The 21544-nt window shown below is 45.2% G+C and overlaps 1 protein-coding gene across 6 annotated transcripts; it reads left to right on the top strand.

The window, feature by feature from the left end:
• Positions 1-913: 913 nt before the first annotated feature.
• Positions 914-17681, top strand: slc41a2b (solute carrier family 41 member 2b). 6 transcript variants are annotated; one of them, XR_014126030.1, is made up of 11 exons: positions 914-1011; positions 2160-2778; positions 3305-3412; positions 4894-4965; positions 6808-6952; positions 7405-7551; positions 9136-9283; positions 9400-9479; positions 11852-12030; positions 13418-13566; positions 16699-16837. XR_014126030.1 is itself a non-coding variant. In XM_027021298.3 (11 exons), the coding sequence occupies exons 2-11, from the start codon at positions 2275-2277 to the stop codon at positions 16882-16884; spliced, it is 1671 nt and encodes a 556-aa protein (XP_026877099.2). In that variant the 5' UTR covers positions 914-1011; positions 2160-2274; the 3' UTR covers positions 16885-17681. The 6 variants fall into 6 exon arrangements, 5 of the variants coding, with proteins under 5 accessions (XP_026877099.2, XP_081579433.1, XP_081579434.1 ...); XM_027021298.3 differs by having other exon boundaries at positions 11899-12030; positions 16699-17681; XM_081723307.1 differs by lacking the exon at positions 4894-4965 and having other exon boundaries at positions 11899-12030; positions 16699-17681.
• The last annotated feature ends 3863 nt before the right edge of the window (positions 17682-21544 follow it).

Raw genomic sequence — 21544 nt, forward strand, 5'->3', positions numbered from 1 at the left:
TGCTCCCAAAACTACATTTAATACTGCGTTTATATGAGTCTTTTTTTTTTACTCAAGAGTAGCAAATTAATTTTTTATACTGGGTGGAAATCTAGATTTTCTTTCGTGTCTTTAGTGTTGCAGATTTCACACTACTACCAAAGAAGTTCTAGAGAGTTGCCACTCTGTAATGTATTCTGGGTAATGTAGTGTAATGTATTTTACCACTCTGTAATGTATTCTGGGTAATGTAATGTAATATAATGTATTTTACCACTCTGTAATGCATTTTGGGTAATGTAGTGTAATATATTTTACCACTCTGTAATGTATTCTGAATAAGGTAATGTAATATAATGTATTTTACCACTCTAATGTATTCTGGGTAATGAAGTGTAATGTTTGCCACTCTGTAATGTATTCTGGGTAATGTAGTGCAATGTATTTTACCACTCTAATGTATTCTGAGTAATGTAATGTTATGTATTTGACACTCTGTAATGTATTCTGAGTAATGTAGTGTAATGTATTTTACCACTCTAATGTATTCTGAGTAATGTAATGTTATGTATTTGACACTCTGTAATGTATTCTGAGTAATATAGTGTAATGTATTTTACCACTCTAATATATTCTGAGTAATGCAGTGTTATGTATTTGACACTGTAATGTATTCTGGGTAATGTAGTGTAATATATTTACCACTCTGTAATGTACTCTGGGTAATGAAGTGTAATGTATTTTAACACATAGAAAAAAAGAAACATACAAATAGATTTTCTTTTTGAGTCTAATATATACTTCTACTTTCCAAAAAAAACCTTTCCAAGTGTTGAGAAACGATTACATTTTTTTGTTGTTGTTTTGAGCCGTTTAGCTGAACTCAGCCCGTCCACGGGCGCCTCCTAACGTCTGAAGATTGGCATTACAGAGCCGCACTTCCGCTCTGCGATGACGTGATGACGTGACAGGGACTGGAAAGTCGAGCATCAACAAGGTTTCGTTTTGATGGAGGGACAGCTGTCTTCTTAGGTGGGTAAAATGGTTGGGTTGGGCGGTCAATTATTGTTTGTTGGTTTTTTCAGCGAAATACGTTTCATTAGTGCAGTTGGTAATGGCGGTTTAAGGCAAGACGAAGCCTGGTTATTAGTCAGCTCAGCTGGCTAAGATAAGCTAAGCTAGTTCTGCACAGGTATCCCAGCCCGTGTTTACTTTTCACCTGAAAAGCTCTAGTAAGCAGGTCAAAATTACCCAGAAGGTGCCAACAACCCGCTTTTATTTCCCTCGATATGCGAGAAGCGTGTTCTGTTCTGTTTCTAACCTAACTAACTATCTTGTTTTGAGTAATGTGGAGTGAACCTGCGTATTCGAGTTGGTATCTCAAGCATCTGTTAGATGTACAGGAAGTTGGAAAAAGCTCTTAAAACTGCTTCCTAGTTTGGTAAAACAGGTTTAATCAGCAGAAGCGCTGGGATTTTAGCGATGAACTGCTACATAACTCTTATGTGTTGGTTCTCTCCTTCGCGATGCGGTATTAGGGGAAAAACAAGCATGTGTCAGCTTATTACAATGTACCCCAATAATGTAGGACTAAGAAATAAGATGCATCAAAAAAAGAACAAAGACAACATCAAAAAACAAAGTGCACTAGTAACCCAGGCGTTCACAGTCCCGTTCAAACCGCGTCCTTATTAAAGGCTTTACGAGTTCTCCCAGTGTTACCTTAATGATAGATGCTCACACATTGCTGACTGTGTCCAAGTATCCGTCAGGCTTAGTTATGGACCAAACTGAATAGTCACTTGGTGCCTGTATTCCAAAAATATGTTTAGGTTGACGGCTAAATTCTTAAATCTGTGTTGAAAAGCAAACCTTTTATGCATTATGAGACTAAGCTGCAGATCCAGAATTGTTAATGTAGTCTCTTGTTTGCTTATGAATAATGAATATTATTTTTTAATTTGAAATAAATAGAAATCAACATAAGTCACAAGTAGTTTGTGTTCATGAGTATGTTATTGTACACCTGTGTGATTCTACCAAGGGAGCCTTGCAGCTGACCCTTATTAAGGAATGCCTGTCTTCCCCTATTAGCTTACACTGTATTGTGTACATATTGTATCTGTTTCCCGAGAACATGCTGTGAGCTTTCCATTCTCCCTCCTTCTCTGTGGTCCCAGGTCAGGGCTTTGTAACCAGGCTCAGTATTCACGTGGAGGCTATGGACTCAGTCCAGCAGTGTTCCTGATCGCCTCTGCCAGAGGGCCATGTGTCTGCTCAGCCCCTGCTCGCAGTATGATTCTCCGTACAGTAGGGGGCACCACGCTCAGCTCCTCGTTCCCTAGCCTGGCCTTGCAGGCTGAGAGTGCTGGGGGTGGTAGAGGGCGCTGGAGCCCACTCTCCCTGAAGCCCCTCTCGGCCCTGCTCCACACTATGGTCCCCCCCGGCTACAGCGCCTTGCAGGAAGAGCGGCTGGCCATGGTGGACATGGGCGGCCCAAAGCCGGAGCCGCACCAGAACGGCTTCCACCGCGAAGCCCGCCGCCTCTCCGACCGCGCCGGTCGTGTGTCCCTCGGCCACGCCGACACTGCCGACACCCGCTACGCAGAGACCAAGCCCATGCTGCCCGAAGGCCGGCTGTCGGGCGAGGAAACCAGTGAGGAAGAGGAGAGTGAGGAGGAAGGCCAGCGGAACATGCCGAAGGAGTCGCCACTGTCCATGGCGCTCCAGATCCTTGTGCCCTTCCTGCTGGCGGGGTTCGGCACCGTCTCAGCAGGCATGGTGCTGGACATAGTGCAGGTGAGTCCAGCCCACGGGAGGACTCCGCTGAGGACCGTCACGATGGACTCTCAAGCCAGTGGCTTTTGTATAGTAGAAGCACAAGTTGTGGTAACATTCTAGAGTTATCAAAACGAGCTACCCTGGCAATGCTAGATTGCTGTTTGATATGCCATTAAGCCCCCCATTCTGAGGACAAATGGACTTTCAGTAGAACTTTGATGAAACACATTAATGTATGTATGAGAGGGGGTTATTTTTCAGCTGAAGTTCAGTATCCTGGTGATTAAATGCCACAATCACTTGCACACAGCAGCTGGTTTTGCAGGTTTCCTCCTGGGCGAAGATTAAATTGTGTGTGCCAGAAAATTGTCCCAGTGTGTATTCATAGGAACTGAGCTGTAAACTGTAAATCCATGTTTAGTGTTATTTATATTGCATTAAAAATGCACATTTTATATTTAGTTACACTGTTTCTTTCTTTCTCTCTCTCTCTCTCTCTCTCTCTCTCTCTCTCTCTCTCTCTCTCTCTCTCTCTCTCTCGCAGCATTGGAAGGCCTTTACATCTATCACTGAGATCTTCATCCTGGTCCCTGCTCTCCTGGGCTTGAAGGGTAATCTAGAGATGACACTGGCCTCCAGACTGTCCACAGCGGTGAGTTACTGACCAACCACTAGTTCACACGAGCCGCCGGTAATCCGACAGCGTAGATATTCAGGCATCACAGCAATGGTATTGGGACTTTTCCTGAATGGTGAGAGTGGCTTATTTAAATTGTCACACGATCAGTGTCATGAGAAGTGTTCTTTGGCTGTTTCTTGTTCGAGGGGGTAATGTGATCGTGGTTCTAACATGATAGACATAATAGCGGTGGTTTCTTTTTAACACAAATAATGGAGTCAGGGTAATTGATATGTTCAATGTGTCAGGTTGGCTTGGCCGTGTAGATAAGCGCTGGGTCCTTTCTCTGAAGACTGAGGTTGCTTGGTGGAATTGGTTTGTACACACTTGCTTTCATTACAGCCCAGACTTCAGGGCTGTTTGTGTGGGTTGTGTCTGTCTGGTACACCCTGCCTAGACAGACTACTGGAAGCTCAGCACTCAAGGATTTACAAAGGAGTGCTCCAGGCAAGCGTGTCTGTCCGCGTGCACACACTGGGCCGAGTTACTGCACGCGCGTTTGCGGCTCTGCGAGAAAACTCATGCTAGGAGAGAAAAGCTCCCTTGTCATCTCTCCACTCAGACTGAGGTTCCAAAGTGAGGGCGAGCCCGTTATGCCGGGCCCAGGGGACAGAAACCGCAGTGTGAGACCTACTGAGATCTGACTGAGGCTGTGTAGCCTCTGGGAGCTTTATTCCCCTCCCATCTCTCCTTCGGTGGTAGTGGTTAGTGCCCTCCTGCTGAATGTCTCGAGGTGAGCGCGCAAACACACCCCGGGCATTGGCTCGTGGGGGACTGGGCCGAAACACACGCTTGCTGCTCTGTTCCGCACAGCTGGCTAGGAGAGGCACCAGCACGTCTGCCTCACACAGCCCCACCTGCGGCGTTTTTGTTTTTAATCGTTTCTCTTTTTCTCCCTGGTTTCGTTTCCTCTATTTCACGTCAGCACACGCACGCACTTTGACGGCTGGCGGCCCGATCGGTGGGTAATGGCCTGTGGAGTGGGCGGTTTTCTGCTCCGCTCAGCCATCCAGGAAAACATCCATTTCCAGCGGGAGCGCTCCGATTCCCACCTTCTCACTTCTCCGTGTGAATATTTTCCCCCACACTCTTCAGACTCCCTCAAGACGCGCTCGCGCATAAAGCCGCTGCCGCATTTTGCCTTTGTCTCTTATCTGGTGCCAATTTTACCCAATTTTAACATTAATCATTTTGTTTATGTTGTTGTTGTTGTACACAGATCTTAATTCTTTCATATGCAGATATGCAGCTGTCACAGAGAAGGCATTTGTGAGGTGTATTTCAGTCCATATTTGTAACGAAGTTTTTGAAAGGTGTTTGGAAAGCTGAAGGCTTGACAGCGGAGTAACGGTGTTCGCCTGGCCGTGCCGCGGCCAGGATTACAGACACGGGTATTTGAAAGCGCAGGGTGTGTTCGTGTGCCGTGCGTGACTTCTGTCTGCTACCCCCTTCAGGTCAATGTTGGGAAAATGGACTCGCCTATAGAGAAGTGGAACCTGATTATAGGGAACTTGGCACTGAAACAGGTAAGAGTGCAGGGGTCTGAACAGACTCTTCATGTCCTGCAGCTCCACAATGTCCATTTTCCACGGCCTCCAGCAGTCCAGCAAATGTATCAGTTGCTAATTATTGTTTGGTTGCGCGATGCTGAGCTCCAGGAGTACATCCTGAAACTGATAAATGACCATGTCACAAGTCTGTTCCTTAACTCGGTTATCATTAAAGTTTAAAGCCAAGTGCTGGTAAATGGTGCTCTATGATTTCTTAAGCAGAAGTGACGTGTAATGTATTCTTAGCCATGATTTCATGTAGATTTTTTTTAAAGAAGTTTCATGGAACTTCTCTTCACAGAAATTTCTCTTCATGATTCCCGTTTTGTTCCCTTTGTTGTTGTTGTTTGCAGAGAAAGCTTCTTTGTCATATCCCACATAGCTCAGTGTACTTGACCAAAAGACATGGTCTCTGATCTTCATAATGTGTTTTAGTCCTTATTTATATACACTGATCAGCCATAAACGCAACTGCTTAATATCGACTAGCTCCCCTTCCTACTGCCAAGCCAGCTCGGGCCTGGACTCCACAAGACCTCTGAAGGTGTCCTGTGGCATCTGGCACCAAGACGTTAGCAGCAGATCCTTTAAGTCCTGTAAGTTGCGAAATGGGGCCTCTATAGATCGACTTGTTTTTCAGCACCTCCCACAGCTTCTCGATCAGATTGGGATCTGGGAAATTTGGAGGCCAAGTCAACATCTTGAACTCTTTGTCATGTTCTTCATGACAACAGTTTCTGAGGAAGTATTTGAGCTACAGCAGTGTTTTCGGCAGGTGGTATGTGTCAAAGTAACCTCCACAGGAATGCCTAAGATTTACCAGTAGAGCATTTTTTTTTTGGTCCTGAGAATCACACTGCCTCTGAAAGCTTGCTCTCTTCCCATAATGTATCCTCGTGCCCTTCCTTCCCCCGGTTAGTGACACATGAACAGCCAGCTGTTCACATCAGTCCTGATGGTCACATGCCCATCGTAGGTGTTTTTTTGTTGATGGACAAGGGTCAGCATGGGCACTCTGACCGCTCTGAGACTATGAAGCCCCGTACTTCCTTAGACCACGTTTGGCAGGTACTAACCACTACATACCGGGAACACTACACAAGACCTGCCGTGTTCGACATGCTCTGACACAATCGTCTGGCCATAGCAATCAAGCCCTTGTGAAAGTCGCTCACATTTGTCCTGTTTCCAACACATCAACTTCAAGAACTGAATGTTCACTTTCTGGCTAAGGTATCCCACCCCTTGACATTTGCTACTGCAACGAGAATATCAGTGTTGTTTAATACATCTGTCAGTGGTTTAAATGTTATGGCTGATCGGTGTACAGGGCTGCATAATAATATATAGGAAAATTTTATGTTTTATTGCTATGTGTTATGACTGCGTTATGCTTTGCGACATCCTAAAAGCACAGTGGTGAACATTTGCTGTGACATGGTTAAAGACTGACTGGCATTATTTTCATTATTTATGCTCGTTGGATCATGTGAATACTGTTGTTCGTCAAAACCCCCATAGAATTTTCATCTGCAGTGTCTGACACAGGGCGCCGTTAACACGCAGCGGTAGGGGAAATGCTGTGGTGTGTTAGAGAGCTACTGTAGAACACACTACACATTGTGAAGTCCTACTCGCGTATTTACTTGTGTATATACTCGCGAGAATTTAGCTTGACTCTCCAACTTGAACCAAAGATTCATTTGTTTACAAAGGGTTTGAGGATGGCTCCTGTTAATTGAAATGCTCATAATTGTGGCCCAGGCGACTGTTGTGAACATTCCCCGGTCACCCTTGACCCCGGCTCTGTCTCCCCAGGTTCAGGCCACGGTGGTGGGCTTCCTGGCTGCAGTCGCGGCCGTCATCCTGGGTTGGATCCCTGAGGGGAGGTTCCAGATGAGTCACGCCACGCTCCTGTGCTCCAGCAGCGTGGCGACGGCCTTCATCGCCTCCCTGTTGCAAGGTACAGCTCTGCAAGGCACTCTCCCATGACCCCTGACCCTGCCCAGCGACCCAGGGCTAAAGGTTACAGTGCGTTCCAGTGTATTCTACTGTGGAATCCCGACTATACTCTCACTCAGAGATGGAGAGATGCAGGCAATCTGCAAAAGGAACATCTCACCCAATGATACTACTCGGGCTAGGTCTTGATTTATGGCTGTTTAGTTGTTAGCAGGAGCTCTTTAAGATAATGTGATAGTCATCATCTTTAACACATGTTTTGAGATGTTAGCATTTTGGGCTGAGGTGTTTTCTTTAAAACAGCTCACTGTGTTGTAAGGGCTTAACCAGCCCTGATAGGGAAACAAGGGAAATCCTTTATGCTGTGTGTGTGTGTGTGTGTGTGTGAGATGAATACACTGCTGTAAGAATGTACTGTATAGTTGGCGTTTTTTTTCTGTTCCTTTGTCACAGGCATCATAATGGTGGGCGTGATTGTGGGCTCGAAGAAGACGGGAATCAACCCTGATAACGTAGCCACGCCCATCGCTGCCAGCTTCGGCGACCTGATCACGCTGGCCATCCTGGCTTGGATCAGTCAGGGCCTCTTCAACTGCCTGGGTGAGACAGAAAGACTGACATAGGGGGATGTTTATTTATTTGTTTATTTTTACATTCATGTATTTTTATGTTGACCAGAAGAGGGTGCAAGAGTTACATGTATGCTGGCTGATTCTGGTATATTTGCTCAGCTGTCCAGTAGGCAACAGCTTTCCCTGGGGTGAAAGTTCAAGAAATTAGAATGTAGAATTTCTAGAACTGTGACTAAATGTAATACAAGACCAAATAAATATTGTAAGCAGAACGTTAGCTTGTGTAGTACTTCACTACAGGTGTTGGGTGCGTGATGTATGGTGCATGAGTTAATGGTGTGTGGAGCTGACATCTTTTACGGGCAGGGGGTAGGTCTCTAACGAGGCTCGCTCGGCCTGCTGGAGACTGACCTGCACAATGGTACTTCTGTAGCAGAGTTTTGTAGCAACACGTGCACACACACACTCTCTCTCTCTTCAGCTGGGTCAAATGCACCGACTCTTTATGGTTTGGGTGATATAATGCTGTATTTAGTAGTGATAATAATATGACATTGGATGCAGTTACACGTCAGCAGTATCGAGAAGTTTATGAGCCTGCAAAATGGTGAGGGGGCAGGCAGTTAAAGTATTTAACATTTACATTTTTAACATCTAATTTTTTTGCAGTTCAGAACTGACACTGAAGTAGGTTGTGACCATGATCCTGTATCACTAAAAAAACATTTTCTGTCAGTTATTATTGTTTTCTCAGGGAAGTATGTCAGGACTTGGGTTCTATTACTTGGGTTCTATTACTTCAAGAATGTTGGTACTGGTGTTATGTTAGAAATAAGCACAATGCTTATAGATATTTTGTTTAAATATTTAAGTACATAAGCTATTTCTCGCACATTGCCTTTTAGCCTGCTGACACACCCAAAACCGAACGCAAATAACTCACTTGGGGAATCTGAGACACACACACATACACACAGAGACAGACACACAAAACTGTAATGAAATAGAATGATGATTTTTTTTTTCTATTTTAGTACTAATAAGACCCAGACTTCCTTTAAAGCATTTTTTTTTATTTCCTTCTCTCTCTCCGTCCCTTTTTACAGCCGTCATCAGAGAGGTGAAATGAGGTGAAAGTCCGGCAAACAGCCCCCAGTGTTCATAAACTCCTTAGAGCCCAGCCTGCCGGCACACACGGCGAGCCCAGCAGAGCCCTTTCACACTAAATATAGCCATGCACCCTCGCCTGCCTCCTATTAGGGATTTGGAGCCCTGGGCTTGTGGAGTGTGACCAGGACTTGAAAATCAGTTAAGCAGTGGTTAGAGTGTGAAGAAAAAGGTCTTTTTAGAGGTGGTTAGGGGACATGAAAAATATTTGGAAGTGAAAAATTTCAAGATCGTCATATTCATCCTGTTGTGCATTTGTTTAGAATTGGAATTGTGTTGGTGCACAGTGCCTTTTAATTAAAATTATTTTGCAGACTGAGGTAAAACAGCCATAGGAAAGGTGCGTGCACGTGCGCGTGTGTGTGTGTGTGTGTGTGTGTGTATGTCTGTTGAAACCAGGCTGTTGATGTTAATGCTATTGTCTCTCTGTCTATCCGTCTCGCAGACTCTCATCCATACGTGTCATTCCTGGTGTGTGCCTTCTTCATGTGTCTGACTCCAGTGTGGATGGTCATCTCGTCCAAACACCCCGCCAGCCGACAGCTGCTCTACTCTGGCTGGGAGCCAGTCATCACGGCCATGCTCATCAGCAGGTCCCCCACGCACGCAAGCTTTAGGCCCTTCACTTCATATAGCTGTCCATGCTTATAACTGCCGCACCTGGCAACCAGTAGACCCTGATGTGTGTGTTTTTTTTCCCTCATGGCAGTATTGGAGGTCTCATCCTGGGTAAAACTGTGTCTGACCCTAACCTGGCTGGGATAGTGGTCTACACCCCTGTCATAAATGGTAAGAGCAGTTCACTTTAACATAGCTTCATGCCATTAGCAGAAATATGCACAAATTATTTTAATGGGGTTTTTTTTTTGTTTGTTGTTGTTTAAAAAAAAAAAAAGAATCAAAGAGCTGATAACTGCACGTGTGAACAGCTGTGATGCCGGTGGGGGTCTTTTTAATGAAGCTGTCAGGTCAGGCTAGGACAGTAAACAACCTCACTTCCTCCCGTGCTGCCCTCCTTGCACCAAGATCGGCACCCCTATAATCTGTGTATAAATGTAGTTTGCCTCTGAACACTGAACGTTAGCATCCACTTCTACCTGTTTCAGTATTTTTAAAAACCCAGATAAGAGGCCATGGCTTCACCAACGCCTGACTCTAAGGACTGTACCTGAACGTAGAATTGGCGAAATGGCCAAGGATGTGAGATGGCGTGTGAGGTCACTTCTGGCTGTGGTTCGCTGAGATCAAGCACCGCATGGCCAAGATGACTCATGTCTGACAGTAACAGGGCTGCTTGCCAGTACTGTGGTATTTCGATGAGGGGTGATAAGGTTCTAAAAGACGCACCACTGGTCAGCATGTACTGATCTCAGTCCACAGGACATGCTAGACACGTGCGTGTGTGTGTCTGTGTGTGTGTGTGTGTGTGTGTGTGTGTGTGTGAGAGAGAGAGAGAGAGAGAGAGAGAGTTAGCAGCAGGAGGAAGGAAGCTCACTTACCCTCCATGGCGCCCAGGGAGGCGCTGAGGAAAACCTCGTTAAATGAGCCCAGAATATGCAGCGTGTTCTCCTCTGTCTGGCACATATGTGCACGCTCTCCTGCCTGAGACACACACACCTGAACCTCCTGACCTGCTTCTCTCTCTCACACACACACACACACACACACACACACACACACACACAGTCTTATCAGTGCAGTGACCCAGATTATAGTGCCCTGCTGGGGTGCTGACCTGAACAGGAGGTGTCATGCAAGTGTGTGTGTGTGTGTGTGAGGTTAAACATTGTTGGCGGATAAAGAGAAAGTGAGTGTTTGAGTAATTGGGTGTCCCTGATCTGGGGAGGAAAGTTTAAACGCATCCACCCATCGCATTCCCTTCTGCCTCTGTCCCGCAAATGTTGGTGTTTGGTCATATTATGTCAGCGTCAGCATATAAACGCTACAGCATGTGCATGCACACTTGCTTTCAGAGAAGCCGTTTCTTCATTTATTACAGTACAGTCTTACGCAGCCCACCTGTGATTTGACTATGGGAGTGTTGCATGATCTCTGCTTGGTCTCTTCAGTTTCACTTCTCACCCCCAATAAAAGATGCAAAAATTACCCGCACAGCCAAATACCCCACAAAACCACAGCTTCTCCATAGGCAATTGCCCCGAAAATAAATTACCCTTCAACAAAATATCTCTGACAGTTCATGGGGGGCTCTTGTAGATGAGAGGCGTTTGGCTGTGTGTTTTTTTGTTGAGGTGCACACGGCCTGCTCTTGGCACTGGCCTAAAGCCAGCAAGGGCCTCGTGAGTCCTGATTGGCCGACGATGGGCCTCGTGAGTCCTGATTGGCCGACGATGGGGCATGTGGGTCCTCATTCGCCGACGCTACATTGGAATGCCATTGCACTCGTGCCATGAGAGAACAAATGCACCGTTATAGCGTTATGATAATTTAAGTGATTTGAAGAAGGCACAAGTGCTTTGAAATGAAAACCTCCCTCCTACTTTCTGAAGTGCAAGCACAATTCCTGCCGCTGTTTCTAGGAACATTTATGTAATTTAAACCCCATTAGCCACGGTCTGTTTTCTCTCATGACTTCTCTTTAAGTTGAAGCACTTTGCTGAAGGTAGCCATTTTAGCCTTTCTTGAGTAAATTAGTTGCAACCTTTTTTATTTTCCTTAGAAGTGTCCTTTGCCGAGTGTTAGTTCCAGCATGTTAGTTAATACCCAATGTTTTTATGGTGGTGTTAGACATTTTTGCAGTTTGTAATGCATTTTTTGCAGTTCTCCAGGCAAATGGAAAGTTCTCTCACAGTGAGCAAAGGGGACAGAGCCCCTCTCTATAGGTTGTCCTTCCCTGTCCTCCTCTCAATCTCTCTCTCCTTCAGTGTGTCTCTGGATGCACCCTTTTCATTACTCAAGGCCACTGGCCATAACAGTTTATTACTGCAGCTCTGTACAGCACTCTGTTCTGCTAGCAGTGACATAAAGGGGAGCGCGTATGTGAGTGAGAGTGCATGTGCCTGTGATTTTGTGTGTGTCGCTTGGAAGAGGATGAAGACACTATGTGCACTGTCTGCAGTGGTGTTAAAAGGATGAGGTTTTGTACCCACCCTCTCTGTCTGGGCCGATAACATCCTCGCTGTGGTGTGCCTGACGGGAAGGGGCAGACAGCTGCGGTCTGCCTGACGGGAACGGCTCTGTTCCGCAGGGATCGGTGGGAATCTGGTGGCCATCCAGTCCAGCCGCATCTCCACACACCTGCACTTCCACAGCGCCCCTGGGGAAGTCCCGGACGAGGCCAAGGGCTGCTACTACCCGTGCCGTACCTTCTGCGGCTCAGGTAATCCCACACCTCCCAACACTGCTTCACCATGCTACACTGTTCATCTGGTCAGCTTTCACTTTGTCTTCCACTGGAATGTGGCGTTGTTGGTAGCAACTGAACTTGACTGTATACTCTGTGTGTGTGTGTGTGTGTGTGTGTGTGTGTGTGTGTGTGTGTGTGAACGCTGTAGGGTGCGAAACACTGGTGGCCAGGCTTTGCTCCACGTCCATATAAAGTGTCTTTGGTGAAGCCTTTCAATTGTTGTCATTAGTTAATCTGCCCGAAAGGTCGTCGAGACAACATAAGTGACGGGGATGTCTTGTGTATGTTTCTGTTGGGCCGTCTGCTAGTCCTTGTGCCCCGGCTGCCTTCGACTGTAAATACCCCGATGATTCATGCAGACTTCAGCAGGGATGAAACCCAGTGTAGGACTCCCTCAGAAGGCTGACCCCCCCCCCCCCCCCCAGCTGACAGTGAAGGACTACAAGATGATGGATAAGGGCGATGGAGGGAGAGAGAGATGGGGAGGAGTAGGGAGCCAGGGGGCAAGCAAGAGAGGAGACAAAGTGCAGGCCTGTGCACTCATATGATTAAGTGAGCGCCCAGGCTTTAATGGAGTGCGTATTTAACAGAGCGGGCCAGATCGCCATCGGGACGGTGTTCAACTCCGTGTCCGAGATAAACAATGGAAGGCCAAAGCCAGTGCAGGAGTGCAGGAGCACAGGGCTGGCAGCATCCATGCTTTTAGTACCCTGCCCTTCCTGAGCCTGATTCACAGGGCAGGCAAGCAGGAGTCAGCTGGGCACAGCTGGCCAGACACGCGCAGGGCTCTGTTCCCACTGCCAGCCTGGCATTGCCATCTGCAGGGAGAGGCCTAAATGCTCAGTGCTCTGTCCTGAATTCCAGTTTAGAGTTTCCAGAAGGCACCGCCAGCATGCTTGTGTGAGTGCTGTGTAATACGTGCTTTCTGCACACAATACACCATATAGAAATAAAGTATAATATGAGAACTAGATAAGATGTAGCTTAAAAATGTAAAGTAATGTAGCTTATAAATTTTGAATGGTTGTTCTGAATTGAGTGAAGTGTGCCATGATCCCCATAGTAGGTTAAGTTTGGAAGTTTGATCATGCAAACTGATTAGTTTAGCAGTGCTGTTGCTCAGAATTCACGCCTAAATGGTTTTATGGTCATTTCACACCTCACATTAAAGTCCCAGATGTCACATGTTTGCAGATCAGTATCACAATTATAAAAGTATATAAAACAACTTGAGGCCAGCAGTCCAGGAAAGCATAACTGGCCTTGGCCTCTGGGTTGGATACATGGTTCCACTCTCAAAAAGTCTTTGTGTGTGGCTGAGGTGTGCTGATAGTTTGTTTGTTTCTCTCTATTTTATCAGGAGCCAATCACAGGTCAGCGCAGGTATTGCTCCTACTGGTAGTCCCGGGTCACGTGATGTTCCTGTACACCATTCATCTGATGAAGAGTGGCCACACCACACTGACGACCATCTTCATGGCCGTGTACCTGGCTGCCGCACTGCTCCAGGTCAGAATGGGTTCAAACCCCCCTGGTCTCTGGGGAAAGCGCAGATGGAACAGGCCCTCTGACTACACAACACTGCCCCAAAATATTCTCCCATTTAATGTGGATACAGTGCAGAGAGTCTGTGGTATCCAGACCCAGTCCTTCAGACCACATGGTTTTCTCATTCATGCTTTGTAATCTGCTCTAATTCACCTCAGTAAAGGGTTTGACTGTTAGCAGATCAGGTGGGGTCAGCTCGTGTGAGTGTGTGAGTGTGTGTGTGAGTGTGTGTGTGAGTGTGTGTGTGAGTGTGTGTGTGAGTGTGTGTGTGAGTGTGTGTGTGAGTGTGTGTGTGAGTGTGTGTATATGTGTGTGTGAGTGTGTGTGTGTGTGTGTGTGTGTGAGTGTGTGAGTGTGTGTGTGTGTGTGTGTGAGTGTGTGTGTGAGTGTGTGTGTGAGTGTGTGTGTGTGTGAGTGTGTGTGTGTGTGTGTGTGTGTGTGTGAGTGTGTGAGTGAGTGTGTGTGTGAGTGTGTGTGTGAGTGTGTGTGTGAGTGTGTGTATATGTGTGTGTGTGTGTGTGTGTGTGTGAGTGTGTGAGTGTGTGAGTGAGTGAGTGAGTGTGAGTGAGTGTGAGTGAGTGTGTGTGTGTGTGTGTGTGAGTGTGTGTGTGTGTGTGTGTGAGTGTGTGTGTGTGTGTGAGTGTGTGTGTGTGAGTGTGTGTGTGCGTGTGCGTGTATGAAAACACAGAACTGTGCATCCCCGGTCCTGAAATGCATTTGAAGCCCAAAATTTGTTTTAAAAGCTGAAACTATAGCAAAAAGGTTCAGTGTACTTGTTCACTTTGCTAAGCAGCGATGCGAGTGTGTGTGTGTTTGATTTTTCAGCTATTTTGATCATAATTACGATCAATTTGGCATGCCTGTGGTGATGTGTAGATGAGTGAGGGCGTTCATGGAGCGGCATGAATGGATGGTATTTTCTGTGTGTGTGTGTGTGTGTGTGTGTGTGTGTGTGTGTGTGTGTGTGTGTGTGTGTGTGTGTGTGTGAGTTAAAATGAGTCTAGCCATGTAAGTCAGCAGTTACACTGGAGTCACTTTATTAATCCATCTTAAAGTGAAGCCGTCCAGTTAATAGGGACAGGCCTGTTACATTATCTTACCCAAGAAGCCTGAAAAGTCTGAGCTGAACTGTAGTTGATACGAACCAAAGCAATATTTTAAATGAATGAGTTGGATGCCTGTGTGGGTCTTCTTCTAAAACGAGGATGCAGCGACACGGGCGTGCAGAATCAAAGCTGTTTCAGTACTAACAGCAGCAAATTATGTTAAATTCAAGTGAGTGACAGTGTCACTCACTCACTCGGCCCCAACTGAGCTTCTTAACACCCTTCAACAACCCCCCCCCCCCCAGGATTTTCTTAAATTTCTGCAAACCATCCTGTGAGTAGCTATTGATATCACCATACAGCTGAAGTGTGTGTTGAAACAGAGAGAGACACAAACGTTACTCCTGTCCATAGATTGATGCAATTTCACCATCACGCAAATGTTTAATACAAACTGTCACTCTCAGGTTTTTGTTCAGAACTGTGCGTGTGGGTGTGTGATGGAGTGAGAGAGAGACAGAAAGGTGTAAAAAGCTGTGGGATGAGAGAGTAAACATCTTTGGCGCAGCGTACGTGCGTGCAGTGCAAGCTGTGTAGACTACAGTCCCATATGACTGCCCTCCCTGTCCTCGTGAGGTACAGGAACCGTGTGTGTGTGTTTGCAGAAGGTGGGAGCTGCAACCTTAATCCTGTCAGTTCTTAAAAATTTGCATATATTAGCAAACCATCTCTCTCAAATAGACCCTAGAAATCTGTTTTTCTCCTGGGTTTCTTCTTGCTGTAGCAACATCACACATCACTACTTTCACATGAAGTATTTCGACAGACCTGTTTTCTGCTGTTTTCCTTATTATGGCAGAAGTCTAGTATTTTTGGAGGGTTTTTAAATTTTAATTTAATTTTAGGAAACAAAGAAATAGCCAAAGATGCAGAATGGTGGTCATCTCACGAGACCAGCGAGCTGCTAATGAAGGAAAGGAGAAAGGGGCCCTGGACACTGTTATCTCAGTTAGGACAGCTGAGCTATCACTGATTAAAACCATTTCTCTCATGATATTCATAATCTACACGTTGTCTAGTGCAGGCATGATTAATTGCCCATGAGGTAGCTACTTTTGTATTGGTCCTCCAGCCGAACAGACCTGGAAAGGTACAAATGGCTTTTAAACGTGCTCTGTCCTCTGTTGGACTGACCTCAGTGTCCACTGGAGGAGAGTGGCACCCGCAGGGAGCCTGTGAGAAGCATCCATGCCGGCCTGTCATGCTGATTAATGCACTGCTGTCCTTTCTGTTTTGCCTTAAATGAACGTCACGCAAGCAGAAAACTGAACGGGACGCACCCATACCAAGAAGGGCAAAGTGACGTTGCAGGAATTGAGCAAGCTTGATGGCAAAAGCTCTACTTGGTGATATAAATTTAGAAAATGCATCAGGAATATTTTTGGTTTGTTTTGTTGTTTGATTGCATGATTTATTGATGCAGCGTCTGACTTGAAAGTTAGCAGCGGGATTTTTGTGATGGATTCTGTTCAGTTAGCCGGATTAGATCAAATGCTTTTTGCTGCAGTGCTGTGAAATGGATATGTGAAGTGATTTGGCCCACTGTCCTGTTTATCTTGCATACAAATACCAAGCTTCAAAACTTGAAACTTGAGTTTCTTTCATTTCAGAACTCTCCTTTGGGATTATACACAATCACTCCCCTCTGCATACACACACACACACACACACACACACACACACACACACACAGAGCCACACATACAAATCTGAGCTGTGGAGAATAGACTTAATTAGTGGGAGCGAATGAGGCCTTCTAGAAGTTTACACAAAAAAGGCGCCAACCCAAACACTGCTCATGTTAACTGTGTGCTGCTGTCTGTGCTGTGGAGTCTCTCTCCTTGAGTAGCTTCCCTGAAACGCGTGTACAGGAAGCAGCCGACCTAATGGAACGCCTGACCACAGCCGCTGTCTCCTGCACTGTAAACAGCTCTGTGTTTGTGTGTGTGTGTGGGTGTGTGTGTGGGTGTGGTTGGGTGTTTCTCAGGTATTCCTGTTGCTGTGTATAGCTGACTGGATGGTGCACTCCATGTGGAAAAGTGGCAAAGACCCGGACAGTTTCTCCATCCCGTACCTGACGGCGCTGGGCGACCTGCTGGGCACCGCCCTCCTGGCCCTTGGCTTCCACTTCCTCTGGGTCATCGGGGATCAGGACAGCGACGTGGGTGATTAAATTTGGTCACTTCATCCTGAAGGTGGAAATGTCGCATTTCACCCAAACCTGGCCTTTGTTGCTATGGGGTACCAGCCAGGCCAGTATGTGGGACGTTCCTTTGCCTCTTCTGTTTGGCCGATGCTTTATGACGATGGACCAATGAGAAGCCTAGGAGGCAGCAGACCAGATCTAACAGCCTAACATCTAACATTTAATGTCTTTATTTGACCACCAGACTAAATTAATATTCTGCTCCTAGAGATCAGGAACCTTCTTGGATGCTGTGTTTTTGTTATCGTTTCATTCCCGTCGGAGATGCCTCTGCTTTGTTTTCACCTCATAGAAGTGTTCCTGATCTCCACACAGCAATCACCTTCCTTCACTGAGCCTGTTCTTTCATTAGCACATGACTTTCTCCTTATTTCCTTTGGCCCCTTCGTACCACAGACCTTTGTTAAGGGGCTGTGGATAAACACGTCCAACACACTTTTTTCCTCTTGGGAGGGCTCTCCGCTTTTTAAGCAAATTTTGTTGCGCTGTGTTGTGGCACATTGGGTCAGTCCAATGCTCACTGGCCGCTGTTTACATGTATGCAGCTGTTAACGACATGGGACATGCGTGTCTGAGGTACGTGGGTAATGGCGCAGTATTTATCTTTAACGTAAACAACGCTAGTTTTCCTTTCTGCAAAGCTCTTCCGAGGTGCCATTATGGGTGTGTTTCAGAAGTCTCTACTGGCTTCACGGGAGACCAGTTCAGTTGTGTCTCTCTGTGTGTCAGGATATTTTATACTCACAATAAATGTGTACACTTTGTTTATGGTCCCTCTCTGCTAGACACCTCCTATTTTTTTCTGTTAGTTTTTTTCTTATCCTCCGTAACAGATGAAATAATGTCTCTGCTGAAGTATAATTTTACTGGTCTGTTTTACAGTGTGTTTGCAATACTGTCTTCACCTCTGTTCCACATGGTATCTAACAAGGTACTTAGAATGGGCAGTGATCTTGTACCTGTCTACCTTATAAGTCCTGGAGTGGATTTGATGGAGTGTGTGTGTATATATATATATATATATATATATATATATATATATATATATATGTATATATATATATACACATATATATATATATATATATATATATATATATATATATATATATATATATATATATGTATATATGTATGTATGTGTGTATGTATGTATGTATGTATGTATGTATGTATATGTATATGTGCTGCGATACACTCAGCAGTTTATGGCTCCCACTTAAAATCTGTTTTCCTTCTAATTTGGTTCATCTTGAAAGTCCTCTGAATAGCTTTCACTAAGTTTGTAAAATTATTTCGCCAGAATTTCTCCTCTTACGGCTGCGTAAGGTTTACATGGGCTTTAGTCTCAATGGTAAGAAAGCTGAAGTCCCTCATACACACTGCGTTTGCCAGCGTCTCGCTGCGTTGGCCAGTCTCACCCTTTTCTAGTTTAAGCAGCCCAGCCACCAAATGCTGAATGTACAGTGTCCTTGCAGAATGTAAAGTTACACCTTAGACGTGCTGCCAAAGTGAAACATCGATTATAATGCTTGTGCACGTGGATCAACACGTGGTTTTGTTTGAAGGCTATGTTTAATAGCCTATAACACTCTTATCATATACATTTTTAATGCTTTATCATGTTCCCTGGGTGCTTTAAACAGGCCCTATCATGGAAAACAGAATTTCCCTTATTTCACTAAAATAAAGAATTTTGAAGAAATATATGAATATTGTTAGTTTCAAAATACACCATTCACTCCCCCAGTCCACGCAGTCCTCACATGGAATTCAAGAGGCGTAAACAGGCTGTTTTGAAATCACTTACGTTGCCGTTCTCAGGCATGCATTCCTCCTATACTCTGAGTGCTTCTTAAGTGAGACACAATACAGGCTAGTCAATCAGAACAGAAGTTGTTTATCTTATGTTGTCTTGCGGACGCAGGAACAGAATCAGCCAGTTTAATTCTAAATGTTAGAGACGTGGAATGGCTGTGTAAAAATGAATTATGGCTGTTTTTGGAACAAAAACCACAAAATGTAATTAGACATCTAAAATCTACAATATAAAAATATAGGATATTGAAGCTTTTAAAACACTATTGCAGTACCACACTATACAGTTTTCTGTTCGGATAGCCTGTTTTATCTATTCGAGAATGCAAGCCTACAATATTAATTTTATTCGGTTTAACTTTGGTGTAGGCTGCTCCTGATGCGTTTGCTTTGTAGAGTCTTGAAGGACTCACTTTGTACATGTGTCTAGACAGTCCTCATTAACAAGGGCTTCTGCAGACTGCAAGAGGATGTATAAAGGTGCAGACGATGTGCCGTGGGAACCCTGAAACCAGAAAGCAACACTGCTATCGCTTCCCAAACTGACCCTATGTCAGTTAGCACCTCATTAAAGACGACCAGACAGCCCGCTGCACTGCCTGGGCTGAACCCGCTGCCACAACAGAAGCTGATTCGAGTCTAATGTGAACCAGATGCCAGTAAAGTAATATTGGTACATCCAACTCACCAGGTCTGGGTATAGGTGGTTTTCACCAGTTACTTGTACACTTTTTTTTTTTTTTTTTAACTCGATTTGCCTGCAATGACTGCTAATTCACTTTTAATTGGTTTAATTTAATATTGATCAGTCTCTAGACCAACATTTAGTTCTCCATGGTACCCATGAACACGGTTCTCTGAAAATGAGTCTTATTGCCATATATTACTAGTTAATGATTTAAGGTACACTTATGGCAAACTTCCAAGCAGTGTGCTCCATGCTGAGATTATAATCACCTGGCTCCGCTGTAATTTTGGAGGTGGTCCCCTGGCCTACAGACTTCAGCTAAGTGTTGGACTAAGATGGCACAGACTCACGTCCAGTAACTCCACTTTAATCTGTCCTGGGGACCAGATCTGAGAACTTCCCTACCACTGCCAGCTCTACCTCCCTCCCCATTTGCCAGACTGAGTTTCTGTTTGGAATCTGATCTTCTCATCCGGTAAGTGTTGCTAGGGAAGAAGCTACTCGTAGACAGTGACTTGACAGGGGAGCTCTTTGGCTGTCTTGAGTAATATTTCATGGTCGGTTTCCACGGAGTCTGCAAAACAGCACGCAATGAATTTTCTTTCTGTCTGTACCTTCGGTTACTTACTGGTACTAGAACTTGCGTCCTGCGTCACGCTCACACCATGTTAATGTAGAACAGTACAGAACCGTAGAGAGGTTGTTCAAACCGGGAAAAGTTTCTAACTCTCAGCTCATTTTCTTGTTTAAGCCAAGACGAGCAGATTGAGGGTTTGTGGTTCGAGGGTTTCCTAAACCTTCCCAGGCACATGTACATTTTCATGCTAACCTGTATATGACAACTTTAATGCTGAAATTCGAATAGCTGACTGTGAATATTGGTTTTCATTCGTTACCAGATCTTGCTGTGTCTCTCTACACTACTGTACATTCCTACATTACTCTGCCTCACTACAGTAATCTGCCCCTCTACAGTATTGTACTGTACTACATTACTCTGCCTCACTACAGTAATCTGCCCCTCTACAGTATTGTACTGTACTACATTACTCTGCCTCTACAGTAATCTGCCCCTCTACAGTATTGTACTGTACTACATTACTGTGCCTCACTACAGTAATCTGCCCCTCTACAGTATTGTACTGTACATTACTCTGTCTCTACAGTAATCTGCCCCTCTACAGTATTGTACTGTACTACATTACTCTGCCTCTACAGTAATCTGCCCCTCTACAGTATTGTACTGTACTACATTACTCTGCCTCTACAGTAATCTGCCCCTCTACAGTATTGTACTGTACTACATTACTCTGCCTCTACAGTAATCTGCCCCTCTACAGTATTGTACTGTACTACATTACTCTGCCTCTACAGTAATCTGCCCCTCTACAGTATTGTACTGTACTACATTACTCTGCCTCACTACAGTAATCTGCCCCTCTACAGTATTGTACTGTACATTACTCTGTCTCTACAGTAATCTGCCCCTCTACAGTATTGTACTGTACTACATTACTCTGCCTCTACAGTAATCTGCCCCTCTACAGTATTGTACTGTACTACATTACTCTGCCTCTACAGTAATCTGCCCCTCTACAGTATTGTACTGTACTACATTACTCTGCCTCTACAGTAATCTGCCCCTCTACAGTATTGTACTGTACTACATTACTCTGCCTCTACAGTAATCTGCCCCTCTACAGTATTGTACTGTACTACATTACTCTGCCTCTACAGTAATCTGCCCCTCTACAGTATTGTACTGTACTACATTACTCTGCCTCACTACAGTAATCTGCCCCTCTACAGTATTGTACTGTACTACATTACTCTGCCTCTACAGTAATCTGCCCCTCTACAGTATTGTACTGTACTACATTACTCTGCCTCTACAGTAATGTACCTCTCTTCTACAAGCTGAGAAATAAATAAATTTTTAAAAAAACAATTATCCAGGCCCTGCTGCTAGAGAGAGAAAGAGGCTGGTGGTGGTGGGTATTTTCAGATCAACCAAGGCCCGGCATGAGCCTGTGGTGAAGCCGTGGGTTCCAGGGAGATGCCAGGGTCCCCCTCGCAGGTGCAGTACCCAGCCACAAACCAGACACGGCATGCTTGTTGGGG

Source organism: Electrophorus electricus, chromosome 11 (assembly GCF_041902795.1).
Source record: "Electrophorus electricus isolate QZ-2024a chromosome 11, ASM4190279v1, whole genome shotgun sequence".
NCBI classification, from domain to species: Eukaryota; Metazoa; Chordata; class Actinopteri; order Gymnotiformes; family Gymnotidae; genus Electrophorus; species Electrophorus electricus.